This window comes from Aspergillus multicolor, assembly GCF_047715735.1.
Source record: "Aspergillus multicolor strain CBS 133.54 unplaced genomic scaffold BDW74scaffold_37, whole genome shotgun sequence".
Lineage (NCBI taxonomy): Eukaryota > Fungi > Ascomycota > Eurotiomycetes > Eurotiales > Aspergillaceae > Aspergillus > Aspergillus multicolor.
This window is the reverse complement of record NW_027395988.1, coordinates 277,566-299,584: the sequence shown is the minus strand read 5'-3', so window position 1 is coordinate 299,584 and position 22,019 is coordinate 277,566. Positions and strand designations below refer to the sequence as shown.

General features: G+C 48.9%; 14 protein-coding genes across 14 annotated transcripts; 6 read left to right on the top strand and 8 right to left on the bottom strand.

Moving 5' to 3' along the window:
• Positions 1-153: 153 nt before the first annotated feature.
• Positions 154-3,885, bottom strand: BDW74DRAFT_182697 (GTPase-activating protein BEM3; the record flags this gene model as incomplete). The annotated part of the gene is made up of 2 exons (XM_073730316.1): positions 154-830; positions 888-3,885. The coding sequence occupies 2 exons, from the start codon at positions 3,883-3,885 to the stop codon at positions 154-156; spliced, it is 3,675 nt and encodes a 1,224-aa protein (XP_073579344.1).
• A 955-nt stretch (positions 3,886-4,840) lies between these two features.
• On the bottom strand, positions 4,841-7,542 carry BDW74DRAFT_161813 (mitochondrial distribution and morphology protein). Its single transcript, XM_073725842.1, has 3 exons — positions 6,495-7,542; positions 5,225-6,447; positions 4,841-5,176 (listed from the first exon to the last, which is right to left on the bottom strand). The coding sequence occupies exons 1-3, from the start codon at positions 7,282-7,284 to the stop codon at positions 5,045-5,047; spliced, it is 2,145 nt and encodes a 714-aa protein (XP_073579343.1). The 5' UTR covers positions 7,285-7,542; the 3' UTR covers positions 4,841-5,044.
• On the top strand, positions 7,433-8,612 carry BDW74DRAFT_94851 (pre-rRNA-processing protein PNO1). The gene is made up of 3 exons (XM_073734141.1): positions 7,433-7,696; positions 7,745-8,388; positions 8,439-8,612. Exons 1-3 carry the CDS (start codon positions 7,624-7,626, stop codon positions 8,493-8,495), a joined length of 774 nt encoding a protein of 257 aa, XP_073579342.1. The 5' UTR covers positions 7,433-7,623; the 3' UTR covers positions 8,496-8,612.
• An 85-nt stretch (positions 8,613-8,697) lies between these two features.
• Positions 8,698-9,542, bottom strand: prs3 (proteasome core particle subunit beta 6; the record flags this gene model as incomplete). Its single annotated transcript, XM_073727214.1, has 2 exons — positions 8,698-9,385; positions 9,445-9,542. The coding sequence occupies 2 exons, from the start codon at positions 9,540-9,542 to the stop codon at positions 8,698-8,700; spliced, it is 786 nt and encodes a 261-aa protein (XP_073579341.1).
• Positions 9,543-9,793: 251 nt separating this feature from the next.
• On the top strand, positions 9,794-10,754 carry BDW74DRAFT_94837 (HCNGP domain-containing protein). Its single transcript, XM_073734140.1, has 3 exons — positions 9,794-10,014; positions 10,064-10,115; positions 10,170-10,754. Exons 1-3 carry the CDS (start codon positions 9,937-9,939, stop codon positions 10,700-10,702), a joined length of 663 nt encoding a protein of 220 aa, XP_073579340.1. The 5' UTR covers positions 9,794-9,936; the 3' UTR covers positions 10,703-10,754.
• Positions 10,755-10,883: 129 nt separating this feature from the next.
• On the top strand, positions 10,884-12,074 carry pre4 (proteasome core particle subunit beta 7). Its single transcript, XM_073725841.1, has 3 exons — positions 10,884-11,154; positions 11,208-11,355; positions 11,409-12,074. Exons 1-3 carry the CDS (start codon positions 11,125-11,127, stop codon positions 12,011-12,013), a joined length of 783 nt encoding a protein of 260 aa, XP_073579339.1. The 5' UTR covers positions 10,884-11,124; the 3' UTR covers positions 12,014-12,074.
• On the bottom strand, positions 12,075-13,307 carry BDW74DRAFT_161803 (fumarylacetoacetate hydrolase family protein). Its single transcript, XM_073725840.1, has 3 exons — positions 13,146-13,307; positions 12,345-13,066; positions 12,075-12,294 (listed from the first exon to the last, which is right to left on the bottom strand). The coding sequence occupies exons 1-3, from the start codon at positions 13,176-13,178 to the stop codon at positions 12,162-12,164; spliced, it is 888 nt and encodes a 295-aa protein (XP_073579338.1). The 5' UTR covers positions 13,179-13,307; the 3' UTR covers positions 12,075-12,161.
• On the top strand, positions 13,308-14,266 carry BDW74DRAFT_161799 (succinate dehydrogenase assembly factor 1). The gene is made up of 3 exons (XM_073725839.1): positions 13,308-13,565; positions 13,649-13,680; positions 13,732-14,266. Exons 1-3 carry the CDS (start codon positions 13,479-13,481, stop codon positions 13,853-13,855), a joined length of 243 nt encoding a protein of 80 aa, XP_073579337.1. The 5' UTR covers positions 13,308-13,478; the 3' UTR covers positions 13,856-14,266.
• A 436-nt stretch (positions 14,267-14,702) lies between these two features.
• On the top strand, positions 14,703-15,326 carry BDW74DRAFT_170776 (Hsp20/alpha crystallin family protein; the record flags this gene model as incomplete). Its single annotated transcript, XM_073727213.1, has 1 exon — positions 14,703-15,326. One exon carries the CDS (start codon positions 14,703-14,705, stop codon positions 15,324-15,326), a length of 624 nt encoding a protein of 207 aa, XP_073579336.1.
• Positions 15,327-16,049: 723 nt separating this feature from the next.
• Positions 16,050-18,704, bottom strand: BDW74DRAFT_94778 (uncharacterized protein). The gene has a single exon (XM_073734139.1). The coding sequence runs from the start codon at positions 18,623-18,625 to the stop codon at positions 16,301-16,303; it is 2,325 nt and encodes a 774-aa protein (XP_073579335.1). The 5' UTR covers positions 18,626-18,704; the 3' UTR covers positions 16,050-16,300.
• On the bottom strand, positions 18,705-19,433 carry BDW74DRAFT_94777 (uncharacterized protein). The gene is made up of 2 exons (XM_073734138.1): positions 19,303-19,433; positions 18,705-19,245 (listed from the first exon to the last, which is right to left on the bottom strand). Exons 1-2 carry the CDS (start codon positions 19,342-19,344, stop codon positions 18,784-18,786), a joined length of 504 nt encoding a protein of 167 aa, XP_073579334.1. The 5' UTR covers positions 19,345-19,433; the 3' UTR covers positions 18,705-18,783.
• Positions 19,283-20,133, bottom strand: BDW74DRAFT_94770 (uncharacterized protein). The gene has a single exon (XM_073734137.1). It carries the CDS (start codon positions 20,004-20,006, stop codon positions 19,524-19,526), a length of 483 nt encoding a protein of 160 aa, XP_073579333.1. The 5' UTR covers positions 20,007-20,133; the 3' UTR covers positions 19,283-19,523.
• On the top strand, positions 20,108-21,328 carry BDW74DRAFT_94766 (ATG3/ATG10 family protein). The gene is made up of 5 exons (XM_073734136.1): positions 20,108-20,351; positions 20,417-20,539; positions 20,596-20,805; positions 20,855-21,011; positions 21,071-21,328. The coding sequence occupies exons 1-5, from the start codon at positions 20,208-20,210 to the stop codon at positions 21,085-21,087; spliced, it is 651 nt and encodes a 216-aa protein (XP_073579332.1). The 5' UTR covers positions 20,108-20,207; the 3' UTR covers positions 21,088-21,328.
• On the bottom strand, positions 20,751-21,867 carry BDW74DRAFT_94757 (U2 snRNP complex subunit MSL1). Its single transcript, XM_073734135.1, has 3 exons — positions 21,697-21,867; positions 21,432-21,645; positions 20,751-21,381 (listed from the first exon to the last, which is right to left on the bottom strand). Exons 1-3 carry the CDS (start codon positions 21,759-21,761, stop codon positions 21,094-21,096), a joined length of 567 nt encoding a protein of 188 aa, XP_073579331.1. The 5' UTR covers positions 21,762-21,867; the 3' UTR covers positions 20,751-21,093.
• Between the last annotated feature and the right edge of the window lie 152 nt (positions 21,868-22,019).

Sequence of the window (22,019 nt, the reverse complement as noted above, 5' to 3'; positions counted from 1 at the left end):
GAATCGTTCTGCTCGATCAAGCAAGCAGTATCATGGTGTAAACGGCAGTCGGAATAGAAATAGAATAAGCTCCAAGGCAGAGCAGGTACGGTGGCAATCTCGGCTAAAGAGCAAAGGCCACCGGTGTGCTGCTTGATTAAGGAAGTCAAGCTTTTATCCTGAATCAGTAAGTGTATCAGGGCCGAGATTAAGGTAATCGACACAGTACTTACCGAACGTGTCATTGGACGGCAGAGGCGGATCATCGCTATTGATGTCCATGAAAAGGATGTTGCTTTCTCTTCGCTTAGCTTTAGCACTGCGATTGTTATCAGATTCCGGAGCCAGCATCCTGCTCATAGCGGCTGGTGGGTGGCTGTAAAGCTCCGTTCTGTCCGGAGCGAGCGCTTCATAGCTTGGTTGCATGGGAATGAAGCCAGTATCATGATGCGGATTGTGGTCGTCGGGGTTGTCCCTAGACATGGGAAACGTCATTTGATTATGGGCTGGTGTGGGGATTTCAGAGAACATCTGGCGACGGGGAGATCGAATGTCATCCGGTGTCAAAGAGCGATCAACGGCCAACTCCATTGGGTGTGCGTTGTATTCTGGTATATCGTCAAAGATTTCATCGTAGTCAGTGAGGAACATTGAAAAAACGGGGGCCGGTATATTAAGAGTAGGAGCAAAGACTATGCCCACATTCCTGACAGTCATTTTGTTAACGTCAGAGTTGTTAACAATGACAATTAGAAATTGAACCAATGCTCGCAATAAGGCCAAGTTTGGCCTCGGGAGTCTATTAACCAATGAACTGAATGCCATGACTTTCTTTGGCTTTTCGTTGATATCTAAAGCAAACATCATTAGTTAAAACCGTTGCATAAAGCCTGAGGTGATCAGCTTACCCAGGACACGCAAGAATTCAATATGCAATTCACGCGTGAGAACCGTGGATGGTAACTCCCGAAGGTATTGTTTGAACAGTGAAGCTACGGCATGCACATCATAATACTCATCCCCGGCAAGAAAGTCCACGTCTCCTTCAGTATTGAAACGCTCTCTCAACGCCTTTACAACGACGTTCGATCCGCTTAATCGGAATATGCCTTCTTCGAACTCCGCCTTTTTAGCCCTGAGATATTCTAGGCAGCGATAAACCACGGCAGGCAAATCGACATCAACGTCAAACGGCGCGCAATCTCGCACTGCTTCCACCAGGGGCATCCCAAAAACTGGTTTGACCAACTCCCTTTTTTCACCGCTGGCACCGTGAAGTTGGATGGCAGGACCCTCGGAAACCGCTTGAAGATGGGAAGCAAGATCAATCGATGACCGTGTACGGAATCCCCAAATGCTACGCTTCTTCTCTTTGGCGCTTGTTGTGGTCTTGTTTCCCCATGCGCCGGCGTCTTGAATCACGGCACCATTCGTGGGGGCAGATATAATTTTCGACGAGATCTGACTTTGATCGGGTTGATTGACTTCGTTTGAATCCTGGAATGCACCTATCGTCGGGAACATTGGCGACCTTGGTGTTCGAGAATCAGAATTACCGATAACAGGTGGTTCAGCAGGGATAGCGTCTTCAAAACTGAAGCCTTGAACGGTGTCTGAGATCTCCAGGTCGGGACTACCTGTCTCCTTGCTGCCTTTTCTGCCACTATTGGAAAATAGCTTGTTTCTCGAAGAAGGGTTTGCTGTGATATTGGTCGCTGCCTGAGCACCCAGAGCTTTCTCATCTAGTGATGCGCCTTCAACATATTCTAAAAGCGCTTCAACCCATGTATCTCTCTCGTCATCGCTTTCAGCGCACAAAACGTGACGAACAAGAGCCGAAGAATCTTTCTTCTTAGGCTCCAATATAAGGAAAGCGTGACGATACTGGTTGTCGGAATCGTCCTCGTCGAATCGCGATGATGTGCCCTGCGCTGTCTGTGACTGTTTCCCGATCTGCGCATTGGGAATTTTGATGGTTCCAAGATGGGCGCCCCCTGGGGCTTCGAAATACTTGAGCTCGGGGCCATGCAAGACAAAGTAGCGCGCCTTCCAGCCGCCAAAGTTTTTGCCCCTTTTTGTCAGGTAACCCTCCTTTCTAGGCTTTCCGTCTGGACCGCGTGCAATATCGGACCCCGGCTGCAGGCTACCTTTAAGCAAGCTTGTTTCGTCATCTCGTGGTTCGATCGCATCAGAAGTGAGGAATTGACAGATAATTAACGCTGCTCTTTCATCCATAGGGTTGTCGAGGAGTTCTTCAAAATATAAATTCAAAGCGGCACGTCTCGCATCTACTTTCGCAGGAGAATGTCCACTGAATATAGACCGGTCAGGTAGTTTCGCTTGAAGATGAGACAATTGCCTTATTTGGGTATCGAGTTGAGGTAACGATGCGATAACCTTTTCAACCCGCCAGAGTTCTGTATTCTCCGAGCGGGAGAAAACACTCAACGTGAAGACTGGTTCCTCGTCTAGTGGTCGCGAGACCAAGTAGCTATTTCTAGACGGCCGCAGTCTCGAGGATGAGACTTTCACCTGGATGAGGGGAAGCGCATTCGGTGGCAGTAGAAGATTTGGATAATCGTCTGACTTCAGACCTTGGTAAATTCCGCTGAGCATCGATCCCGGGGAGTGGGGGCTATCGATTTTCACAGCTGCGTCGATTGATGGTATGGGGCGATGGAATGGATCGAAATGGAACTGGGGGTGTGTAGGTGTGTTAGTCGCGACGCCGGTCTGGCCTTTTCCAAGACGGGGGTTCAACGCAAGTCCCGTTAGATTGTTACCTGAGGAAATACCCACGGAAGAGAATGAAGTCGGGATTTCCCTTGGCATACGCGGCATCGGAGAACCAAGAGGCCGGTCCTCAGGGCGCGGGCTAAGAGGTAAACCGGGACTCTTGGGGCCATTGATGAGGTGACGATCAGTGATTGATGACGGCCCCATACGGGGGGTAATAGCATCTGGGGGTACTATCCGGCGTATGTCTGAGGACGATTGACCTGCGGTCGTTGGACGTTCACCAGGCTTTGGGGCAAGAGGTTGGCTTTGCCCCAAGGGGTCGACATCCGGCCTCTCCCGTGACAAAACTGCTTCTCGTTCTCTGTCATCATCGGCCCTTGTCTTTCGTCTTCCGCGCTCGACTGGCGACTCTTCAACCGTAAGAATGTCTTCATACTCAGACTCAGAGTCAGACGCTTCACGCAATGCTGTGGCGCGGTCTAAGTGGCCTAAGTTCAACGGCGCAGGAGGGGGCTTTCGGGCAGGATTTGGGGATTTTTGGCTTTTAGTCGTCCCAAACGCGGAGCGTGAGCTGACCAAAGACGCTGGGCTTGTGGCTGTTGTTGTCTCTTGGAATGGTACCTGTTGTTGAGAATTTTGCGAGTCAAAGCGTAAATCAGGTTCTTCCGTGAGTAACTCGGTCTTAATAAGCTGTTTCAAACTAGGAATGTTTTTTAGAGAGTCCCGAGTATCGATCGTGTTGACGACCTTGCTGCTGTCATGGTCCCGCGCTAGAGTCTGGCCGTTTGAAGTACCCGTTGACCCAGCAGTGATATGTTGCGAAGGATTAATTTCTGCAGAAGGCAGTGGTGGTGCTGCGGTTTGGAGTTCTTTGACTCTCTTCTTATATCGTTCTTTGTCTTTCAAAGCACGTTCCAGGTCCTTGTTCAGACCCATAATCAGAGTGCGCTGCTTATCAACTAGTTTCCATAATTGCGAATTCTGGGAAGCCGCATGATGTTTCTCCTTCAAAAGATGTATGATAACAGCGTCTGGCGACCCGGCCGCATGGATTAGATTGTCAATATCAGCTTGGCTGACCGCGTTGGCATCGAATGACGATTTGTGAGATTGCGAAGCGGATGAAAGAGAAGAAATTGCAGAGTCAATAGACGAGGTACGTGGCATAGCGCGATGCCCGGTTCTTTCTCTTTTGCTTGATTGCAGGGATCCGACGGGTGACATAATAGAAGGCGACATTGACTTGTTAGATTCGGTTGCGTCAGAATCCTTTCGGGCCTTGGTGGTTTGATTCGCCTGTTCAGTCATTTTTCTGTCATTCTGGCTGGCGCCAGGCGCCCGTCGTAACGTGTGCGATGCGCTCGGGGTGATCGGATGGATTATAGAGGGAGGCACGGGAAACGCAGCATGGGCGATCTCACTAATGGTGGACAAGTTTTCGAGGGGCGAAGTAGTTGCAGATGAGCTTGGTGATGCAGTTCTCTGAGATAGACTCGAATCGGTCCGCTGAGGTGACAGGGTTCGTACGCTTGTATGCAGGGGTGATGGTATATGCTTGCGGGGCGAAGCACTGACAGACGATCCAGAACGAAGGGCCTGCGCCCCCGGTTGTAAAACTAAAAAAATCGCCGAAGATAAGATCATCTGCTTGACCCATCTAGTTTCAGAAAGGGTCGGCATGTATTTACCTGGTGTTGAAGGAGCCGCAGAACTCGCGAAACTGGTATGCAGGGAGCTGAAATGATCACCCTGCCGCTGGTCCTGCGACATGACTTGATCAAAGAGTCGGAACTCAACTCGCCTGGCATGGGGAACGAGCCACGGTCGGCGCTTGCACGTCGCTAGCCACGAGCCGGTTCTACTGGGTCTCCCACCAGCGCTCAGGGGAAAGTCTCGGAGTCAAGATGCTGCTTCGGCTGGTATCCTTGTTTTCCCGTTCTTCAAGGACACCGACCCAACGTTGGGGGAAAAGGGGAACACCGTAAAGCAGAAAGTTTAGGCCGCGAAGCGAGGAGGGAAGCGATAAATAAGGATGATCCGAGTATAATTAAATGAGCGAAGATCTTGTCATAGCCGAAGAGACCTTAGCTCGTGCTAAGATTAAAGAACATACAAATGAGTTGACAGTCGAGGCGAACTGTGACTGCTCTAATTGCTATAAAATTGGGTCAGCCTCTTTTTTATTCTACGTCCTGCCTCTCAAGGTGGCTATGATCATGGGCTCATTCATTATTAAAGGGAAGAGATAAGTCCTTTCATCGACGCCTTTATCCCAGAACGCCTGTCAAACCGATGCTATCCGTTAAATATACATAATCGTACAATGTTAGGCTATATTACCAGCCATTCCCATGAAAATCGCCTGCGCTGCCAATTGGAGCGACCAGAAGCCAACTTTCTTGAAGCGTCGCTTGCGTGCCTGCTCATCAACAACATCACCAGCAAATGCGTCATATACCTAGCCCAGTTAGTGACGGAGAGGACAAACGGAATAGAGATGACTTACAGCTGCCGAAAGATCATCCATGAGGCTGCTGTCGTAAATGGTCCAGCTGCCATCGAAATCCTCCACCCTTTTTACCAGCCGGCAGTTGACAGGGATGAAAGTGCGCCGAGAGTTTATGTATGCGACAATGGGTCTTATTAGAGCATTATTGATGTAAGAAAGATCTCGTGTAAATAAGGGAACGACTGCCCTGACATTATTAAGGTGCAGTCGCAGATCCATGACTAGGAAACGTTTGTCGTCGCTGCACTTGGTATTGTCGATCTGAGACGACTCGTGGAAGTCGGAGTCTTCCGTATACCTGTTGGAGGTGACAGTCGCTTCCAGCCGATCGTAAAGATCGACCATCACCTTTGCGATACTTTCGTCGTTATCCGCGGGGAACATGATATCAGAAACAATGTCCACTGTTCCTTCGTGGATCCACCCAAATGGCCCTTGTACACCGCGGTTTAAATGATCGATATTCAATGCATCGATGCGTATCCTGCTGTGCTTCTTCCAAGGGGTCGGTTTGCCATCCTCTTCTGCCCCATTGTCAAGCTGTGCGCCGGTGAAGCCATGGGTTTGACGAGGATGGATTGTAAATAAGGAATTGTCGAACGAGCCGGACATCATGTTGGCCGATAGGAAGTCGTAGAACAGCCACTGTTTCCTCAGCTGTGGTAGATCGCAGGAAAATATGCTAACCGAGAACGGCCTGAAGTTATTAGGCTGGTAAACTGTCACCAGCAGGTCACTCATTTTGAACGAGTCAATCTCGAAATCCCCCGGGTTGTGCTCATGCCGGTAAGATTTAGGATCGCGAGGTTCTTCTGGCCAGTAGACTGATCTGCGATCAACCACTCCACGTACACCCTTCACCTCAACATCGCGAAGGAGTCCTTTGCCATTGATCCATCTACCGAATGACAAAGTTACATTGACTGTTTCTATTGAAACGTCAAATTGCGTGTAATTGGTATCTTCTTCCTGCTCTATCCGTTGCTCCAATGAATCGGCGGTGGGCTGTTCACCTAAAGCAGCGGCGGCAGCGGCAGCGGCAGCGGTTTTTGATGAGCCTTTACTGACGTGGCCTGTTCCTTGGCCAGGCCGCCGCGATACGAAGACATTTTTGAAAGTGATCACGCCGTCTCTCCATTTAGGGACGATGGCAGATTCAAACACTACCTTTACGCCAGAGGATTTGGTGAGGTAATTACCAACCCATCCAGCTAGAGTTTCTGGGTAATCTTAGCTTGGAGAATAAACGGTTGATCAAGAGGCTTACCTTGAGCGAACACTGTATTAATCGCTATGATCAGCAAGGAGAAAAATGTGGTGGTGCCAAGAACGATCCAGACAACATGACCAAGTATGACCCAGGAGAAAAGCGCCGCGATTTCATCAAGGTTGAAAGGCCGAACGCTCCTGATAGAAAACCACTTGAACCTGACCTTCAACCTTGACCAAAAGCCGGTCGCAGCGGCCAGCAACTCTTCTTTTGTGGGACGATGGAGGTGCGGCATGTGTGGTAAACGATGCATCAGAGGGCGACTTGACAAACCGGGTTCGTGTTTCCCCTTGTGTACACTGGGCTTTCCCTCTGGCTTCTGATGTGCGGAGTTAATAACATTGTTCATGCCAGCTTGATCAGCTGCAGCTGTCTCTGCACCTTTCCTTGAAACATTGTCTTTCCTGGTCTGGAATCCCCGTGCGTGTATATTGTAGGGCAGGCTCTGTAACAATCGCCTACCGAACTGATATTTTCTATGTAATAATAGATTCTGTGGCTTGACCACACAAGTTGCGCCAGTCTCTGCTAGAGGAGAACTGGGCGAGATGCCAAGGACAAAAGAGCTTCCAGATGCAAACCATGGCGTAAAAGGTTTGATTTTGCGGAGGGGTGCTGTTGTGAACTGCTTTGCACCTTGCTTGAAGACTGAAATGTAAATGGGATTGATTTGTGAGGCCACATTGGAGGCATATTGAGTTGGATTCACACGCAACTTTTGTCCCAGGAGAGGACTTGCCGTCACCCAGCTGGTGGTGTACACCTTGCGTCCAAAAATACTAGACATTCTGTCGGTCACATGCTGTAAATCCCGCTGTGGTGCGGGAAAACAAAGGTTGGTTGAGAGAATGGAGTAAAGACGCTCCGAAATGCACCTAGATGAGGTAAAAGTAAATACTTATCAGAGCTGCAAAGTAGTAGCCCGAGTCCCTGGCGCAAATTTGAAATGAAATCATCCCGCTCGTTATCGCAGAGTGTTTGCTTTGTTTGCAGCTAAAATTTAAAGCCTTCCGCACCAACGTCTGTATATTCTTTCCAGCACCAGAGAAATACCGCTGCCCCGCAGGCCATATCAACGAAGAGGAGTCTGCCAAGGGAGATACAAAATTCTCGACAATCGAACATAATGCCTGCTCCAACAGCACTGCGCGCCTCCGACGCTCCTGTGGTTGAACCATCTATTGCCCCTCTTGCACAAGGTTCGTGCAGCAATGGTTAAAGTGACGTCCATGTTAACAGCATGATAGATCACGATGAGGAAGTCTTAATCGACGCTGAAATTCCACCACATGGTGAAGATGTCGTCGTCCCTGTGGATTCTACGGAGGATACCGACATGCAAATTGATATGGAAGGCCGACCTGTCTTCACACCTGCCAAAGAAACTCCAACCGCGTATCGAGTTGAGACCCGGAAAGTTCCTGTTCCTCCACACAGGATGACACCTCTAAAAGCAAATTGGCCCAAAATTTACCCGCCATTGGTCGAGCATCTCAAGTTGCAGGTTCGAATGAACATTAAGAACCGAGCGGTGGAGCTGCGCACATCCAAGTTCACCACTGACACAGGGGCTTTGCAGAAGGGCGAGGACTTTGTCAAGGCTTTCACGCTAGGCTTTGATATTGATGATGCTATTGCGTTGCTGAGGTTAGATGACCTTTACATCCGGTCCTTTGAGATTCGAGACGTCAAAGCATCTCTGAACGGGGAGCATCTCAGCCGTGCCATTGGTCGTATTGCCGGTAAAGATGGACGGACGAGGCATGCAATTGAGAATGCGAGCAGGACAAGAATTGTCATTGCTGATCAGAAAATTCATATTCTGGGTCGTTTTCAGAACATCAATGCGGGCCAGGAAGCTGTTGTCAGTCTTATTTTAGGTGCCCCTCCAGTAAGTGAAGCGCGTTTTTTCTTCTACCACGATCTGCTAACTCCGTTCAGGGAAAGGTGTATGGAAATCTGCGTAAGGTGGCGGCTCGCATGAAGGAACGCTTCTGATACCCTCATTGACAAATAATTTGCTATTTCTTCTTATGATACGGCGTTATGGGTTGCCTAATGCGGGATTTTTGTGGTATCTCTGATGACAATGTTTAGGGGAAATCTTCATAGAATTCTATGCGCACATCATTTTCACGAAGAGAGAATAGGGCTTCGCCGATCATCAAGATACCACGTTACCACTTGAGCTAGATCTGGTTTAATCCTTCTTCAAGGGGTGATAGATCTCCTCTATCCCATTTGCAGTAATGACCAGCATCTGTAGGCCATCTCCAACTTCGATGTGCCTCTCCACCGCGCTTGTAAACGCATCTCGTACAAGTTGCTCCACTGTGTCTCTTGACATTGGCTCAGGCTTCCTAGCTTCGAGAGCGTGTCCCTCTCCACTCCCGGGGACATACTGATTCTTGAGATTGACTTGGTTGTCCAGGAATGGCATGATCAAGCTAGATGCCGCTCCGGCGGACCTGCACTGTTCCCTTTCGTAGGAGCCTACCGGGTCATAGCCATATAGCGCACCTCTGCCCTCTTCATCAAGACCAGCCAGGATGGCCTGAACGTAATATGGGAAGAACCGCTTCTGGTAGAGGATAGTGGATAGTCGCTGCGCGCATGCCCTGACGCTCATGGGTTTCCCGTGTTGGTACTTGTACATCTTCACCACTGCATCTAGCCTCTCCTTGAGGGCTAGGCCATCCGCAGCAAAGCCCACCACTGACAGGAGAATGTGAGCACCTTTCCCGGTTTCATCCTCCCCGCCAATTTTGAAAACCTTCGGAACGTAGCGAGAGTTGATATTGTATCCGGATGTCGAACGAGTGTCGCCGGCGAGAACGGCGAAATCCTTGCCCGTAATCCCTAGCACCGAGCCTCCGTTATCGGTATAACTATAACATTATTAGTTCTCCAATATATGCTATCGGTACGAGAAGAAGCGAAGACTTGCGGGTAAAACGAATGTTCTTTGTTGCCAGCATTCGCGGGTTGGGCAAAGGAGTATCCAACGGAATTGGTGTGAGGGTTGTGAGAAAGAAGACTTGTCATACTGAAGACTTTTAAATGAGAGTATCGTAAAAAATATCGCTGAGGTCTAGATATTTGGAGTAGTGAGATCTTTGTCCGGGTGCAAGAAAGGTGGGGATAGCAACGTTAAGGAAGAGTCAATGAAGCTCGAAGGAAGCTGTGACCTGTGACGCGGTCGTCGTAGCTGCCTACCGATTACGTAATAGATTGTACCAACTATTTATTTGCAGACAAACTTTCTTAAGAGATTATTATAGGCAGACTACGATTCCTGAAGAAATTGCTACACTGATTCAGTTACTCTGATGATATATTCGGTGGTTATTCCACTGTGAATGCCCCATTGTCCCGTCTAAAAAGCCCAAAGTGACCGCTACACAAATTACTTGCTTCCTGGTGATTGCAACCCCTGTGAATGATGCTGGGCCTTGGGGATTATGAGAGCAGTAGTGAAGATGAAGCAGAAAAGAGACAGTCTCCTTTTGTGTCCAAGGTATACACCAGCGAGCTTTTTTCAGTCATAACAACTCACCCCTTGTCAGCAAGAACTAAAAACATCACAAGTCGAAGTCTCGCAAACACAACTAAATGCAGGTGATTGCACTCCTTCGAAATTGACGCATACAGCTCCGACTAAAATATATTCAGAAAGTCCACTCGTGGCTCAGCCTACACTAGGAGACACTGTCGCGAACCGGGAACTTAGCGGCCCTGTTTTGGGGCCGATGCATGAGACTAAACCTCAGGATGGGCAATCAACCCGCATACTCCTCCATGACTTGACTTTACCACCGGTGCCAAATCTAGACATACCGTCATCTCCGCCTGGCTCTCCAAACCCCACGGCAAATGCAAAGCTGGCGCATTTCCTTTCCCTCAAGAAGCAAGGCATTCATTTTAACGACAAACTAGCTAGTTCTATTTCTCTCAAGAACCCTAGTCTATTGGGACAGATGATGGAACACGCCGATATAGATGATCAGGCGCAATACTCGACGTCCATACCATTTAGCATCCACGACTTGCCGAGCTGGGGCTACAAGGAAGAGCTGTTGAAAGCGCAGAGGCAACTCAATGCCAAATCCGAAGAAAGCAGGGTAAATGGTCAAAGGGACACCATCGAATTCATATCGGATTCGAGACGACCTAGCTCTACATCCCCAAAACATCGTCTAAGATAATAAATGATAATAGCACAGGACATGCCGTCGAGCGCCGAGGTATAAATAAAAGACCGGTCCTCGTTAAACATGATTCCATCTACAGACTCAATCGGATCTTCTTAAGACAAGTTGCCGTGAAGCCATCGTGTGTTTGTAGTTCGGCTCGTTCAAAATGGTCGGCTGTAGGTATGAATCTGTACGTAGGCACAGTGGTCCGCTTTCACCGCCCTGATACGGTCCTACCTATGGGGTAGGTAACTAGTAGTGAGAGGCACGACTCACGTAATTGAGTTCCGTCAGCTCCACGACTGCCTAGCTACCCTCTCTACATCAGTCGACGGGATACCACAACCTTCTGCTCATCTCTCATCTCTTACTTGAGAACTCATCACTCGACTTCTTGCAACTAAGAATTATCCTTTTCTTACCGAACTCCCATCATGAATCACTTTCCTGGAACATGGGGTCGGGTAAGAGTTCCATTCCTGGGCTGCTGAACAATGTCTAATACATACTGTGTTAGCCTAGGGATGATGTCTACGGTCCATATGATTCATCATACCTTCAAACTACAGGACCCAAAACACACACTCAATCGCCAGCTGTTACTGGAACGTCGGTGATTGCCGTCAAATTCAACGGAGGCGTTGCTATTGCTGCTGACAACTTGGGTACAACCTCATCCATCATCTGTCGCAAGCTTGCTGACACTTGGTTTGCATAGCATCTTACGGATCTCTTGCCCGATTCACCGACGTCAAACGCCTCCGTAAGTTTGGCGATGCCGCTGTGATTGGGTTCAGTGGCGATGTGTCAGACATGCAGTACATCGACCGCCTTCTTGAGTCTATCGACATCCGCGAAAACTACTCAGCACATGGAAATCAGCTTAACGCCAAAAACCTCCATACTTATTTGTCCAAAGTTCTCTATAAGCGGCGTTCCGATTTCAATCCTTTATGGAATCATATTCTCGTCGCAGGATTCGATTCGGAAAAAAAGCCTTTCCTAAGCTCTGCCGACTTACTTGGGACTACGTTCTCAGCCCCGCATCTTGCGACCGGCTTTGGTGCTCATCTGGCAATTCCAATTTTGCGCCGATTGTTTCCTGAGGAGCGACCCATTGAAGAGATCAGCAAGGAGGAAGCTGTGTCGGCGCTCAAAGACTGCCTCAAAGTCCTCTGGTACCGTGATGCGCGAAGTATGGACAAGTACTCGCTGGCCTTGATTACACAGGACGGAATTGAGGTGCACGAAGATCAACAGATTGAAGCCCAAAACTGGGCGTTTGCCGAGAGCATCAAGGGATATGGTGCCCAGACTGTCTAGTTTGGAGTTACGGAGCTTACGAACATTATAATAGAACGAGTTACGTCTCGCCGAAGGCTGTTCTACCAGACTTTTTGCATGACGCAAGAATAAACATGTTCAAAACACAAATATGGGCACCGCATCCATAGATATTCCAGCCCCCCCACTAGAGTTTCGCAGAAGATTTGTCGAAAACTACTTTATTCAAGCATGAACCCACTCCCTCGAGGAAAACCTCAACGAGGTCATTGTGCTTTAGCCAAAGCACGGGTTTCCTGCCCATACCCACTCCCTGAGGGCTGAGCAAGTATGTAAGTACAGAGCGCAAAGGATTGGAGGACAAACTTACGTTCCAGTAAAGATCAGATCACCCGGCAGTAGTGTAGTGCCTTGAGATAGGAACGAAATCGTTTGCGCAACGCTAAAGATCATATCCTTAGTCGACGAAGACTGGACCTCACGGCCGTTCAACTTCGTAGAGATTTTCAGAGAATTGGGATCACGGATCAGCTCCGAGGACACGATGCCCGGTCCAAAGGGCGCCCAGCCATCAAAGCCCTTCCCAAGTCCCCACTGCCCACCACCACGCTTCAACTGCCAGTCACGATGAGAAACATCGTTGCCAACAGCATAACCAAGAACATAATCCAAGGCTTTGCTCTCGGGAACCTCTTTCGCCTCTTTGCCAATCACAATGACTAGCTCACATTCATAATCGAGCCCTTGGCTTTCCTGGGCTAGAGAAGAAACAGGAATGTCATCGGTTGGACCTCCAATGGAGGTAACAGGCTTGTAGAATAGGACAGGGTATTTGGGAATGGGTAGGTTTGATTCCTTAGCGTGTTGCTCGTAATTCAAGCCGAGACAACGCACAGTCTTAATGTCTTTCCGTGCTAGAGGAGATAAAAGCAGCTTCACATCGGCAACTTGATCGGTGACATGGTGGTGTCCAAAGATATCACCACTAATGACTCTGGCATTGGTGGCCTTGGCAATGTCGCTCACATCGGCGGGGAGAATTGCATCTCCATAATAGACGTGACCATCCTTGGCCAGGAAGCGAATGAGGCGCTGCATGAACTGTTGTCAGCTCTGTACAGCGTCCCAGGTACTGGTATTATGGAGCGGAACTTTAGCATTGATGACGTACTGAGAAAGCAGGCATGTCCCTAAGAGCGTTCATTCAAGGACTATGTATGGAGTAAAGACGTATAAGGTAGATAGTTAGAGCGCTTAACAAAAACGAAAACCGAAGTTGATTGTCGAGGAACGTCGGCGGAAGTAGGCGCAGCTCTGGACCCCAGATCCGCGAACACTCGGCCGGGAAGCCCGATAAGCAAGCCCCAGTTTTCGGAGAGGCGGAGATCGGGCTCGGAAAGCGTCCACTCTGTGTTTCCGCGGCCGGCGGCCTTGCCTACCGGTATTAGAAGTCTTTCTACCGACAGCTAATATAATAACGATACCCTACAGACACACTTTGTACATGAGAATGGCGCGTCACTCTGGCCTCCAGAGAGAAGTGCTATCCCTCTATCGCAAATGCCTCCGAGAAATACGGAGGAAGCCTACCGTAAGTCGTGGCCAGATGCTTTTCCGATTCTGGAGACCATATTGACGGAAAAGGGCTAATTTTGTTATCATTCCATGGCCTAGGAGAGCAAGCATAACTTCAAATCTTTTGCTCGGTACGTAGACTTGACAGTTTGCTCGGTTCACCACAGCTCACGATTCAGTAGCTCGGAATTCGAGAAACACATGTCCATCAGCAAGAAGGACTTCGGCGCAATTGAGTATCTCCTGCGCAAAGGCTCACGTCAACTAGAGATGTACTCGTCTCCGGGAATTCGCAATATTCGCTAAATGTGGTACCAAGCTTCTAGCGATAGCGACGGTTATGGGGAACCCGGTCGCCGCAGGGGTCACCTTCCACGAGCTCTACTGATTTTCCTGTTTAAGCTACTTTAACAATGAGCCTGGTCTGAGAGCGGTTCTGGTCACGAAGATGAGTGCTTTCAATTGGTGGCTAGCAGTCTGCGCCCAGGTGGACCATGGCTACTTTGGAGTATAACAGTTCCTGGAAGTTTACCTGTTTTAGCATTGCCTGGAGTAAGGCGTTGTTGACCTTGTTTGTGCTTGAAGCGCCACAGCACAGCAAGGTCAGTTACCATATATGTGCATAATATTCCAATGAGGAACTAGTCGGTACAGGGACCATTTAATACAACCTATTCTTTCTTGATAAGAGTTAAACAAGATATACAACAAGACCACAGTAATCTTTGCTAATCATTGCTATCAGAGCTCACAAGTTTTCTACAAGATCGATACTAAATCTGTTGGCACGTGATTTGTTAATGCCGAGGTCCATTGAGGTTTCGCGGAGATTCTGGAACAATCCATATCTTATCGCTCTCTCGAAGCATCTAGACAACACGATAGTTTTGACTATGGACGCTTGACAGTGCTGGAATGCCCTGGTAAGTATACTGTAAGCAGTCATGAATGTCCTAGGTGTTTCTATTAGAACATCGCATCTTGTATATATTCAACGATGAATCTCAGTTTCAACCTTTATCAATTCACATCAATACACATAACCAGCTTCATTCACCAACGGTTGAACGCTACACTACTTGAAATATTTGAAAGTTTTGGCAGTCAAGCATTCCAAAGTTCTCCACTCAATATCTACTACATCATCGATTCAATGGCTTTCTTCCCCCGCTACTGCTCAGGCGACTTCGCCCCCTTGTTTCAGCTTCTCGACGACTACGATATGCACCAGTCCACACGTCGACCAAGTCACAAGGTCACCAACGTCAAAACATTTGCACCTAGATTTGACGTCTACGAGCAAGGCGATAGGTATTACCTTGATGGAGAACTTCCTGGAGTCGAACAGAGCGATATTGAAATTGAATTCACCGATCCTCAAACCCTTGTCATCAAGGGCCGCTCCGAGCGGAAATATCACAAGAAACAACAGCCAGAGCCCCATAACGATGACGCATCCGAGACATCTTCTGTCAAGTCTCTCCAGCCCACGGTGGAAGATTGGGATGAGATGAGCGATGCCGCACCCGCAGCCGAACAAACCTTCGCGTCAACCCCCAAGGGTAAATCTATAGAGAAGAACTCCAACACCAAAAGGCAAAAGCCGGCCTGCAAGTTCTGGGTGTCTGAACGCTCAATTGGGGAGTTCCATCGAACTTTCGCATTCCCTACTAGAGTGGACCAGGACTCCGTTAGGGCTAGCCTGAATAACGGTATCTTGTCTGTGGTGCTTCCGAAAGAGCCAGCTCCCCAACTCAAGAAGGTCCGCGTTGAGTAAACTCGAGGACCTACCAACAAAACACCTCCAATGATATTGTGACTGCATTGCAATGCACGAGTCAATTCAAACTGATGATATACGCGCTGGTTGCTTCTGTTTATGATTGTGGACGTCTGGTTGGTTTCATCATGGCGAATCTGGAATTGCGTGGGCTGGCGTTGTTACCCTTTGTGCTTACACCCCAGCAGCATGTACAATAGCGGCATTAATCTCGAGTTATACAAATCGCGATCTGACTTAGCATTATTAATTGTTTGGTCTTCTCTTACGCTGCAGTGATTTATGGAATGCCAATTTATGTCAAGTCACGTAACATACACCTGTTAACTATCAAGGACGAGCATGCAATTGCTAGCGCGGCCGGTGATTTATGATATGTACTTAGCGATTTCCAGTCGCAATACAGTATACTGTCTGGCATGCAGCCTATCATGCAAGTTGGATATAGCCCTCGTAGTGTATCATACATTGCACCAGATGCCGCAGGACTTGGGTTCGTGCCTTGATTAACTCGACTGACGATAAATAGTTTAAGGTCATAGACATAGATGCGCTCTCCTGCATCTACTTCGTGGTTATATCCACTTCTTTAAGATGGCATTTACAGCGGATTCACCGCCAGATCCCGTCTTACTTGGTGAGTCTTATAAGATTGAGATGCGCTCTAGGCCACTGAAGTATGCTGCCATTTGGCCAATCTAATGGAATCTAGCAAGCACATGCATTTCGCGATGACACAGCAAAACTTGCTCTTTAGTGATGGCAGTTATATGGGGGATTTATTATTCAGTGGTAAATAGCTGGTAAGGGAAGACCGCCAGGGCCAAGTAGCGAGAGGACGGGTACCATATAGCCGGGACTCCTTTGGGGGTATACCAAAATTCAACGAATATGTACAAAAGACAGAGAACACCGCATAAAAGTTTGACGAAGAAAAGCAAAAGAAAGTACTGGATATATAAAACGCAGACTCATGCATAAATATCTGCAGGTTTAGGCTGCTGCCCAGAAGGGCTGTAGTACCGGTACCCAACGGTCCGACTGCGAACCCGACCGCGTGGTGGTTCAGCTGCAAAGCTTTGTCCGGAAACAAAGTGCAAGTTGTTGGATTTAACGGCGCTGCTGTGACGTTGGCACTGTTGCTCAAGAGCGCTTTCCTGGCCATCATTTGAGTCTGAGTGACATGCGTCGGTGCAGCGATGCTGATTGCACAAAGCGCAATGGCTAGGGAATGGGGCATTTGCAGCGACCGCCTTCTGCAAGGTCTCACCGCGGAAACTAGGACCTTTTGATGCAAATGTGGTAGGGCAAAGGTATGAAGATTTGTCTGACTTAAGGCTCAAACAAAGGTCTCCCTTGTCCTGTCCATTATTACTGTTGGGCGTCATTAGAGTAGGAAAGAGCGGCTCTATTGTTGCGAATTCGAGGTGGCGCAGTTGAGTGCAATACCATGGTAGAGAGATAGGGCGAACTGACGACCCAGGGTTTGGGAGTGATGAGCGCCTCGACCGATAAACCGAGGGTATAATCGTTGATTGCTCCTGTACAATCCCTTCAGAGTTCAAGTTATGGTCCGGGAGACTGAAATGGCGGCACGTGCATGGTTCAATGGTAGCTATAGTTAGATTATTGGCGTTGAGCAACTCTAGCTTCTGAGCACTGTCCCCGAGCAGTTTTCGAAACCCAGGAGAACGCCGTAAAGATCCATGTGAATCGCTGGAATTCCGATTTGAGGCCGCGGAGCTGTAGCCGCTATCTCCTCGTATATGAGAGCTTGCGCAGCTGCTATAGCTGAGGTGTCTCTCTGGGACTTTACCTGACGATGAAATGGGCACTCGCTCTTTGTCATAAACAGATATGCCCTCATCGTCAGCCTCACGTAAATCCATTCCGCAGCATGATACCAATGTGGGCGACTTCTCAAAGGAAAAAGGACTAGCGGGAAAGTCGACATCATCCCCAACTGAGGTGGCGCACGAAGTGTCCAGAACAGTCGCCGGCATAGGGCTTCTGGCTGAGGAAACCGAATGGGCCAAAACGTTGTGGCATGTTTCATTTGGTGTAATGCTGACATGGTTGGGATCTGTAGTGTCGAGGATTGGTTGATTTCCCGCATACGCCTCCGAAGGCAAGGTAGTTTCCGTACCCGGAGGGTTCCCAATGTCCAAATCGGCAGAAATTGCCTCCAACGTAGGACTTCCTGCTTGATTAAGCCCCGTCCGGTCACTGGGACAAGGGGATGCGGATCCATTGACAACACGTAGAGATCCTAGTTGGAGAGAACCTAGGTGAGTGTACCCGAAATCACTGGGCGTAGCTGGGCGATACTGTGATAACAGCTTCACGTCCCTCGGCAGGGTATCCCCATGCGTTGAAGCATGCTCAGCTAGCGATTCAGGTGAAACAGTTGGCTCATTATAAGATTCGGAGAAGGGTATCGTTGCTGCTTTCCTTGTGGCTACTCCGGGCCGTATGAGCAGGGAGCGTCGACGTATCGGAAGAGTCTCATGATGTTTTATTCTTGTATGGGAGTTGAAGGAACCAAACCTATCAAGTGCACGTTGCTGAATGCCAGTCCTAGATTTTTGAGACGAGGAATGAACTGAATAAGACCTTTTCGGTTGTCCGATCAAAGGAGAGGACTGAGGATTGCTCTGGAGAGTGGTAGGCTGGAACGTTGCCACTTCGGATGGATGAAAAGAAGGTCTCTCGTAAAACGATCCTTGCCTGCTTGAGGTCGGGGTGGGAGAAGTAGGCGATAGTGGCCATGAATCACATGTGTTGTGAATGCTTCGCCGAGCGACAGATGATCTTAAAGTCGCTTCGCGACTCAGTGGTTTAGCGGAAAATGACTGTGACCGCGGGTTGTGCAGCACAACATCATCGGAGCCAACAGGAACAGAAGCACCTGTCCAGGGGTTTTGCCATGCAGTTGGGGTAGATGGAAGAGAAAGCGTTTGCTCGGCAGGCTGAGGCAATGAGCGGGAGCTAGGACAGCCTGAAACTGATTGATTCTGTGGTGGTTTTGAAAGTCGATTCGAGCGTCGGCGTTTGTCTCTACTTGGAAGCGAGAGAGAGCTGCCCATGACTCGCAGAGTAAACCTAGTGTCGTTTGTATCAGCTTCTCCTTCTCCTAAATCCAACTCATCAGCCGGCATGGGCGCAACAAGAGAATCGATATTCACGACGAAGGTTTGAAGTGGCCTCCGGGCTGCAATGTAGCCCGAATAACCCTGATTGGAGTCGGTCAGGCCATACGGGGCATATTGAATATGTATGCCAATCGAACGTGACATGTCAAAAAAGGACGAAAAAAAACTTAATGCCACCGGAGTATTGAGAATCCGTATGTTGTCTCCTTCCTCTTTCTGAACTTCAGACTCCGTCTTGTTGCGGCAAAAGGAACTGAGTAGGTATAGATGCCGATGTTGTGATGCATTAGGGGCTGAAGATCTTACCTGATAAGGGCGTTGCAAAAGCAAACACGACGAACGACTAGACCCAGAGATCTAGCGAAAGATAAACAGATATGTATATGGGCAAGGCCGCTAAACCGAGCAGTATATACATAGACAGAACCCCAAGGTCTGCTACTGTATACCAGAAATGGCCGAATCAGAAACGGCAAAAATGAGGATATATATATGAGAGGTGGGACGCCCTGGGTACGTAAGACTGGCCACCTCGAGGGCATAAGGGATTCAAGGGACATAAAAGAGCAGGATGACTGAACTCCATGCCATGATTGAGGATGCAAGTAACACACAACAATGACGAATGCGTTTGTCAACGGCGACAGCGAAACGAAATCGGCGCCAGAAGATGACGAGACCGGCAGCGCGAGAGGCCGGGGAACAGTTGACAGCGCGGAGGTGAGATGCGTGAATGGCAAAACAACAATTTTATGCAGCCCGGTCTGTACCAAGTGTCAGAGAGATTAAGCTGTCATTATTTCCGGTCGCGGACAGCCCACTAGTGCCCACCCAAGGGCATGTTGAAGCCCTCCTGAAATCATACGTAGCCACACGGTACCTCCCTAGTTTACAGTGGAATTGGTCTAGCGAGCTCAGGGATAAATCCATCAAGAATTGGATCTGCGCTAACTCGAATGGCCTCTTCTTGTGCCTATGATGGGCGGGCCCGCGGGAGACCGTTGATTCGGAGGTGCTTCCATTACCGCAAGTTTGATTGTGATCAGCTTAGAAAACAAGATAGAAACGAGGATAAAACGTCAGTTGCGAGACCAGGCTCCATCCTGGTGCCCTGGTACATGAAAAAAGCTGTTAGATCAGAAACGGTCTGGAGGATTGGAGCGCCGCGGGCCTCAGGGCTGCAGGCTCGCAGCATGTAGCTGTCGTTATGGTTGGAGTGAGTTTGCAGCTTCATCTTTCCCCGCTTTTTAAGTTTCAATCTCAACCAACCGCCTCTCATCGAGCCGAATAATATCCGCCCTCCTCCTCCCTGAACAATGATGATGTGGGAGACAAATAAGAAACGTCCGACCGCAGAGAGCTGAGAAATGATAGCAATTCCGGACCTTCCATGATCTGGCATTATTGGATCTTCGATCTCCCGTCTCGTTGTGACCTTGCTGTTTGCAGTTAGATGAGGAAAGTCCGCATTCGGTTCGCAGCTGGACATGCCCAGTGACGGATCACCTGCTGCGTCTTCCTGCATACATCCAAAATCCAAAACCTGCAAACAATTCCGTACGCAAGCCTTAGAGGCACGCCCAGGCTTTGGTGGCCAAGAACACGGTGTAATTGATCGCCGAGATTTGAGCAGCAGTCGGTGTACTTCGGTGAAGCGCCCTGCAACTCAAACTGTCTGCTCTGTGCAGGGTGGTTATCGCCAGTCGGTCCCGACTTACTCGATCAAATGACCGCAAGCCCAGGGCAAAGCGCGTTGTCGCTTTTTCCCTTTCTTGCAGATGACGAATTCGAGAGCGGCTGCAGCGCGTTATTGGAACACGTTCAAGCGACCGCTGGACCAGCAATGCCATGGGCATCAATTCGCTTCCAGGTAGCACCTCTATTCTCTTCATCACCCCCAATCACATTAGTTGATTCTCCGAACTAACCAGCCAGGCAACTGGCCAAATTCTGAGGATTTGCCAATTACTCAGCTCTGAATGCAGAGCCATTCCGGATGACGCTCGTACGCGGTCATTGGACCAGGATTCACAACTAGAAAATATGGAGGAGGATCCTGTCCGTGAAGAGACTCTTTGTTCTTTTTTTCTAGCGTCTCTGACCGATGTCAACAGGAAGCTATTATTCGTCTAACCAATACGCAGGAGCTACAGGTAGAGTATGACATTCTTCTCTCGCCTACCTATCAGGTCCCCGTCCTGTATTTCGTCATACGGCGCGCGGAAAAACTTTTAGGTATAGATGAAGTCTACAGTCATCTGGTTCCAGACCAGTTTAGGAAGAAGATTCAAAGCGTGGGTATCATGGGTGGTATTAGTTTCGGCGTAGGTGCCAGTGACTTTGACACTAGAACGCGTGGCTCATGTATGGTAGTATCATCCGGTATTCGGAACACCAGCGTTTTTTGTCCATCCGTGCAACACAGCGGGCGCGATGAGGGACATCTCGAGCGGAGAAGGAATCGGCCCTGAGACTTATCTTATAATCTGGCTCGGCTTGGTGGGTAATTGTGTTCGGCTCCAGCTGCCAGGTGAGCTCTTCAAAACGTGTTCTTCCTTCAATTGAAGAGATGTTAAGAGGGTTGACGAGCTTCCCCCCCCGGTTAAACTGTCTTAATCCTCATCTGAAGAGGCCTCCATTGGCACATCACTATCCTCATCCATGGGCGCTTCGCCTTCCTCGCTTTCTTCCTCGCGAGGCCGCTTAACTCCCTGCCCCGTTCCATTGGACTCACCCGGAGGCTTTGAGGGTAAAGCGGCTGCCCCAGGAGGTCCGCTGAAGATCGACTTTTGAAGATCTGTTGATATAATCGTACTTTGGCCGGTGGCTGCTACTGGGGCAAAATAGGTTCCTCGAAGTCTAGCGATAACATCTGAGGTGCCTTTGGCGTAGACGATTTTCTTCCCAGACGTCAGTCACAGCTGAAAAAAACCCACTATATATAACGTACCATTGGCTTGCCAAAAAATTCGAACCCCTGGAGTGCACGCATTGCTTGCGTACTTGCTTGGATATCTTTGAAGACAATATGCGCCTGACCGCGCATCTTCTCGGTCCTCATGGCCACAATATCAAGAACAGTGCCGTATGTGGAAAAGAGAGTGTAAAGTGATAGACGGAGATCATGCTTTCGAAGCTTGTCTGGAAGATTGGTACAATACAACCTGTGAAAAAGTAAGCTATATTCGTTATAATGCTAAAGAAAAGCAACTCACGTTTGGTTTGGAAGACCGGCAGGTGGCTTTGCTGGTGGGCGAACAGGCATTGTTTTCGTAGCCATTCCAATGTACGTAATAGCGACGCTCTATGGGAGGCTGAATGTTAAAGCGTAGCTTTTCCGCTCAAGATTTCGAATCTAAATCCTGTCGTCCAAGCGGCGATGGAACCTGGGAACTCGAGATAAGCAGTCACATGATCAATATTATCTAATCGCCTGTTGGCGGCAAGCAACGCATCATAGGGTCACCAATGCCCCCGCTCTCCCAAGTGTCAACAGCAGCTCGGCGACAGTAGAGAGCTCCTCCTGTCGTTACAACAA

Excerpts from the sequence above, each read along its gene's own strand:
- BDW74DRAFT_94851 (XM_073734141.1), top strand. The coding sequence starts at position 7,624 with ATGCCTGCTCCAACAGCACTGCGCGCCTCCGACGCTCCTGTGGTTGAA. Across the intron at positions 7,697-7,744 it reads TATTGCCCCTCTTGCACAAG|ATCACGATGAGGAAGTCTTA; the intron begins GTTCGTGCAGCA and ends ACAGCATGATAG. Across the intron at positions 8,389-8,438 it reads TTATTTTAGGTGCCCCTCCA|GGAAAGGTGTATGGAAATCT; the intron begins GTAAGTGAAGCG and ends AACTCCGTTCAG.
- BDW74DRAFT_94757 (XM_073734135.1), bottom strand. The coding sequence starts at position 21,761 with ATGGCTACGAAAACAATGCCTGTTCGCCCACCAGCAAAGCCACCTGCC. Across the intron at positions 21,646-21,696 it reads GCCGGTCTTCCAAACCAAAC|GTTGTATTGTACCAATCTTC; the intron begins GTGAGTTGCTTT and ends ACTTTTTCACAG. Across the intron at positions 21,382-21,431 it reads AATTTTTTGGCAAGCCAATG|AAAATCGTCTACGCCAAAGG; the intron begins GTACGTTATATA and ends ACGTCTGGGAAG.
- pre4 (XM_073725841.1), top strand. The coding sequence starts at position 11,125 with ATGAATCACTTTCCTGGAACATGGGGTCGG. Across the intron at positions 11,155-11,207 it reads TTCCTGGAACATGGGGTCGG|CCTAGGGATGATGTCTACGG; the intron begins GTAAGAGTTCCA and ends ATACTGTGTTAG. Across the intron at positions 11,356-11,408 it reads TATTGCTGCTGACAACTTGG|CATCTTACGGATCTCTTGCC; the intron begins GTACAACCTCAT and ends TGGTTTGCATAG.
- BDW74DRAFT_94766 (XM_073734136.1), top strand. The coding sequence starts at position 20,208 with ATGACCGCAAGCCCAGGGCAAAGCGCGTTGTCGCTTTTTCCCTTTCTT. Across the intron at positions 20,540-20,595 it reads AAAATATGGAGGAGGATCCT|GAAGCTATTATTCGTCTAAC; the intron begins GTCCGTGAAGAG and ends CGATGTCAACAG. Across the intron at positions 20,806-20,854 it reads TGGGTGGTATTAGTTTCGGC|TATCATCCGGTATTCGGAAC; the intron begins GTAGGTGCCAGT and ends CATGTATGGTAG.
- BDW74DRAFT_161803 (XM_073725840.1), bottom strand. The coding sequence starts at position 13,178 with ATGAACGCTCTTAGGGACATGCCTGCTTTCTCA. Across the intron at positions 13,067-13,145 it reads GGGACATGCCTGCTTTCTCA|CGCCTCATTCGCTTCCTGGC; the intron begins GTACGTCATCAA and ends CAGTTCATGCAG. Across the intron at positions 12,295-12,344 it reads GATCTGATCTTTACTGGAAC|CCCTCAGGGAGTGGGTATGG; the intron begins GTAAGTTTGTCC and ends ATACTTGCTCAG.
- BDW74DRAFT_161813 (XM_073725842.1), bottom strand. The coding sequence starts at position 7,284 with ATGTCTAGTATTTTTGGACGCAAGGTGTACACCACCAGCTGGGTGACG. Across the intron at positions 6,448-6,494 it reads TAATACAGTGTTCGCTCAAG|AAACTCTAGCTGGATGGGTT; the intron begins GTAAGCCTCTTG and ends AAGATTACCCAG. Across the intron at positions 5,177-5,224 it reads TGGATGATCTTTCGGCAGCT|GTATATGACGCATTTGCTGG; the intron begins GTAAGTCATCTC and ends TAACTGGGCTAG.
- BDW74DRAFT_94777 (XM_073734138.1), bottom strand. The coding sequence starts at position 19,344 with ATGATTTCAGGAGGGCTTCAACATGCCCTTGGGTGGGCACTA. Across the intron at positions 19,246-19,302 it reads ATGCCCTTGGGTGGGCACTA|ACCGGGCTGCATAAAATTGT; the intron begins GTGGGCTGTCCG and ends CACTTGGTACAG.
- BDW74DRAFT_161799 (XM_073725839.1), top strand. The coding sequence starts at position 13,479 with ATGAGAATGGCGCGTCACTCTGGCCTCCAGAGAGAAGTGCTATCCCTC. Across the intron at positions 13,566-13,648 it reads AAATACGGAGGAAGCCTACC|GAGAGCAAGCATAACTTCAA; the intron begins GTAAGTCGTGGC and ends TCCATGGCCTAG. Across the intron at positions 13,681-13,731 it reads AACTTCAAATCTTTTGCTCG|CTCGGAATTCGAGAAACACA; the intron begins GTACGTAGACTT and ends ACGATTCAGTAG.
- BDW74DRAFT_94778 (XM_073734139.1), bottom strand. The coding sequence starts at position 18,625 with ATGTCACGTTCGATTGGCATACATATTCAATATGCCCCGTATGGCCTG.
- BDW74DRAFT_94770 (XM_073734137.1), bottom strand. The coding sequence starts at position 20,006 with ATGCAGGAAGACGCAGCAGGTGATCCGTCACTGGGCATGTCCAGCTGC.
- BDW74DRAFT_94837 (XM_073734140.1), top strand. The coding sequence starts at position 9,937 with ATGATGCTGGGCCTTGGGGATTATGAGAGCAGTAGTGAAGATGAAGCA. Across the intron at positions 10,015-10,063 it reads AGTCTCCTTTTGTGTCCAAG|CAAGAACTAAAAACATCACA; the intron begins GTATACACCAGC and ends ACCCCTTGTCAG. Across the intron at positions 10,116-10,169 it reads GCAAACACAACTAAATGCAG|AAAGTCCACTCGTGGCTCAG; the intron begins GTGATTGCACTC and ends AAATATATTCAG.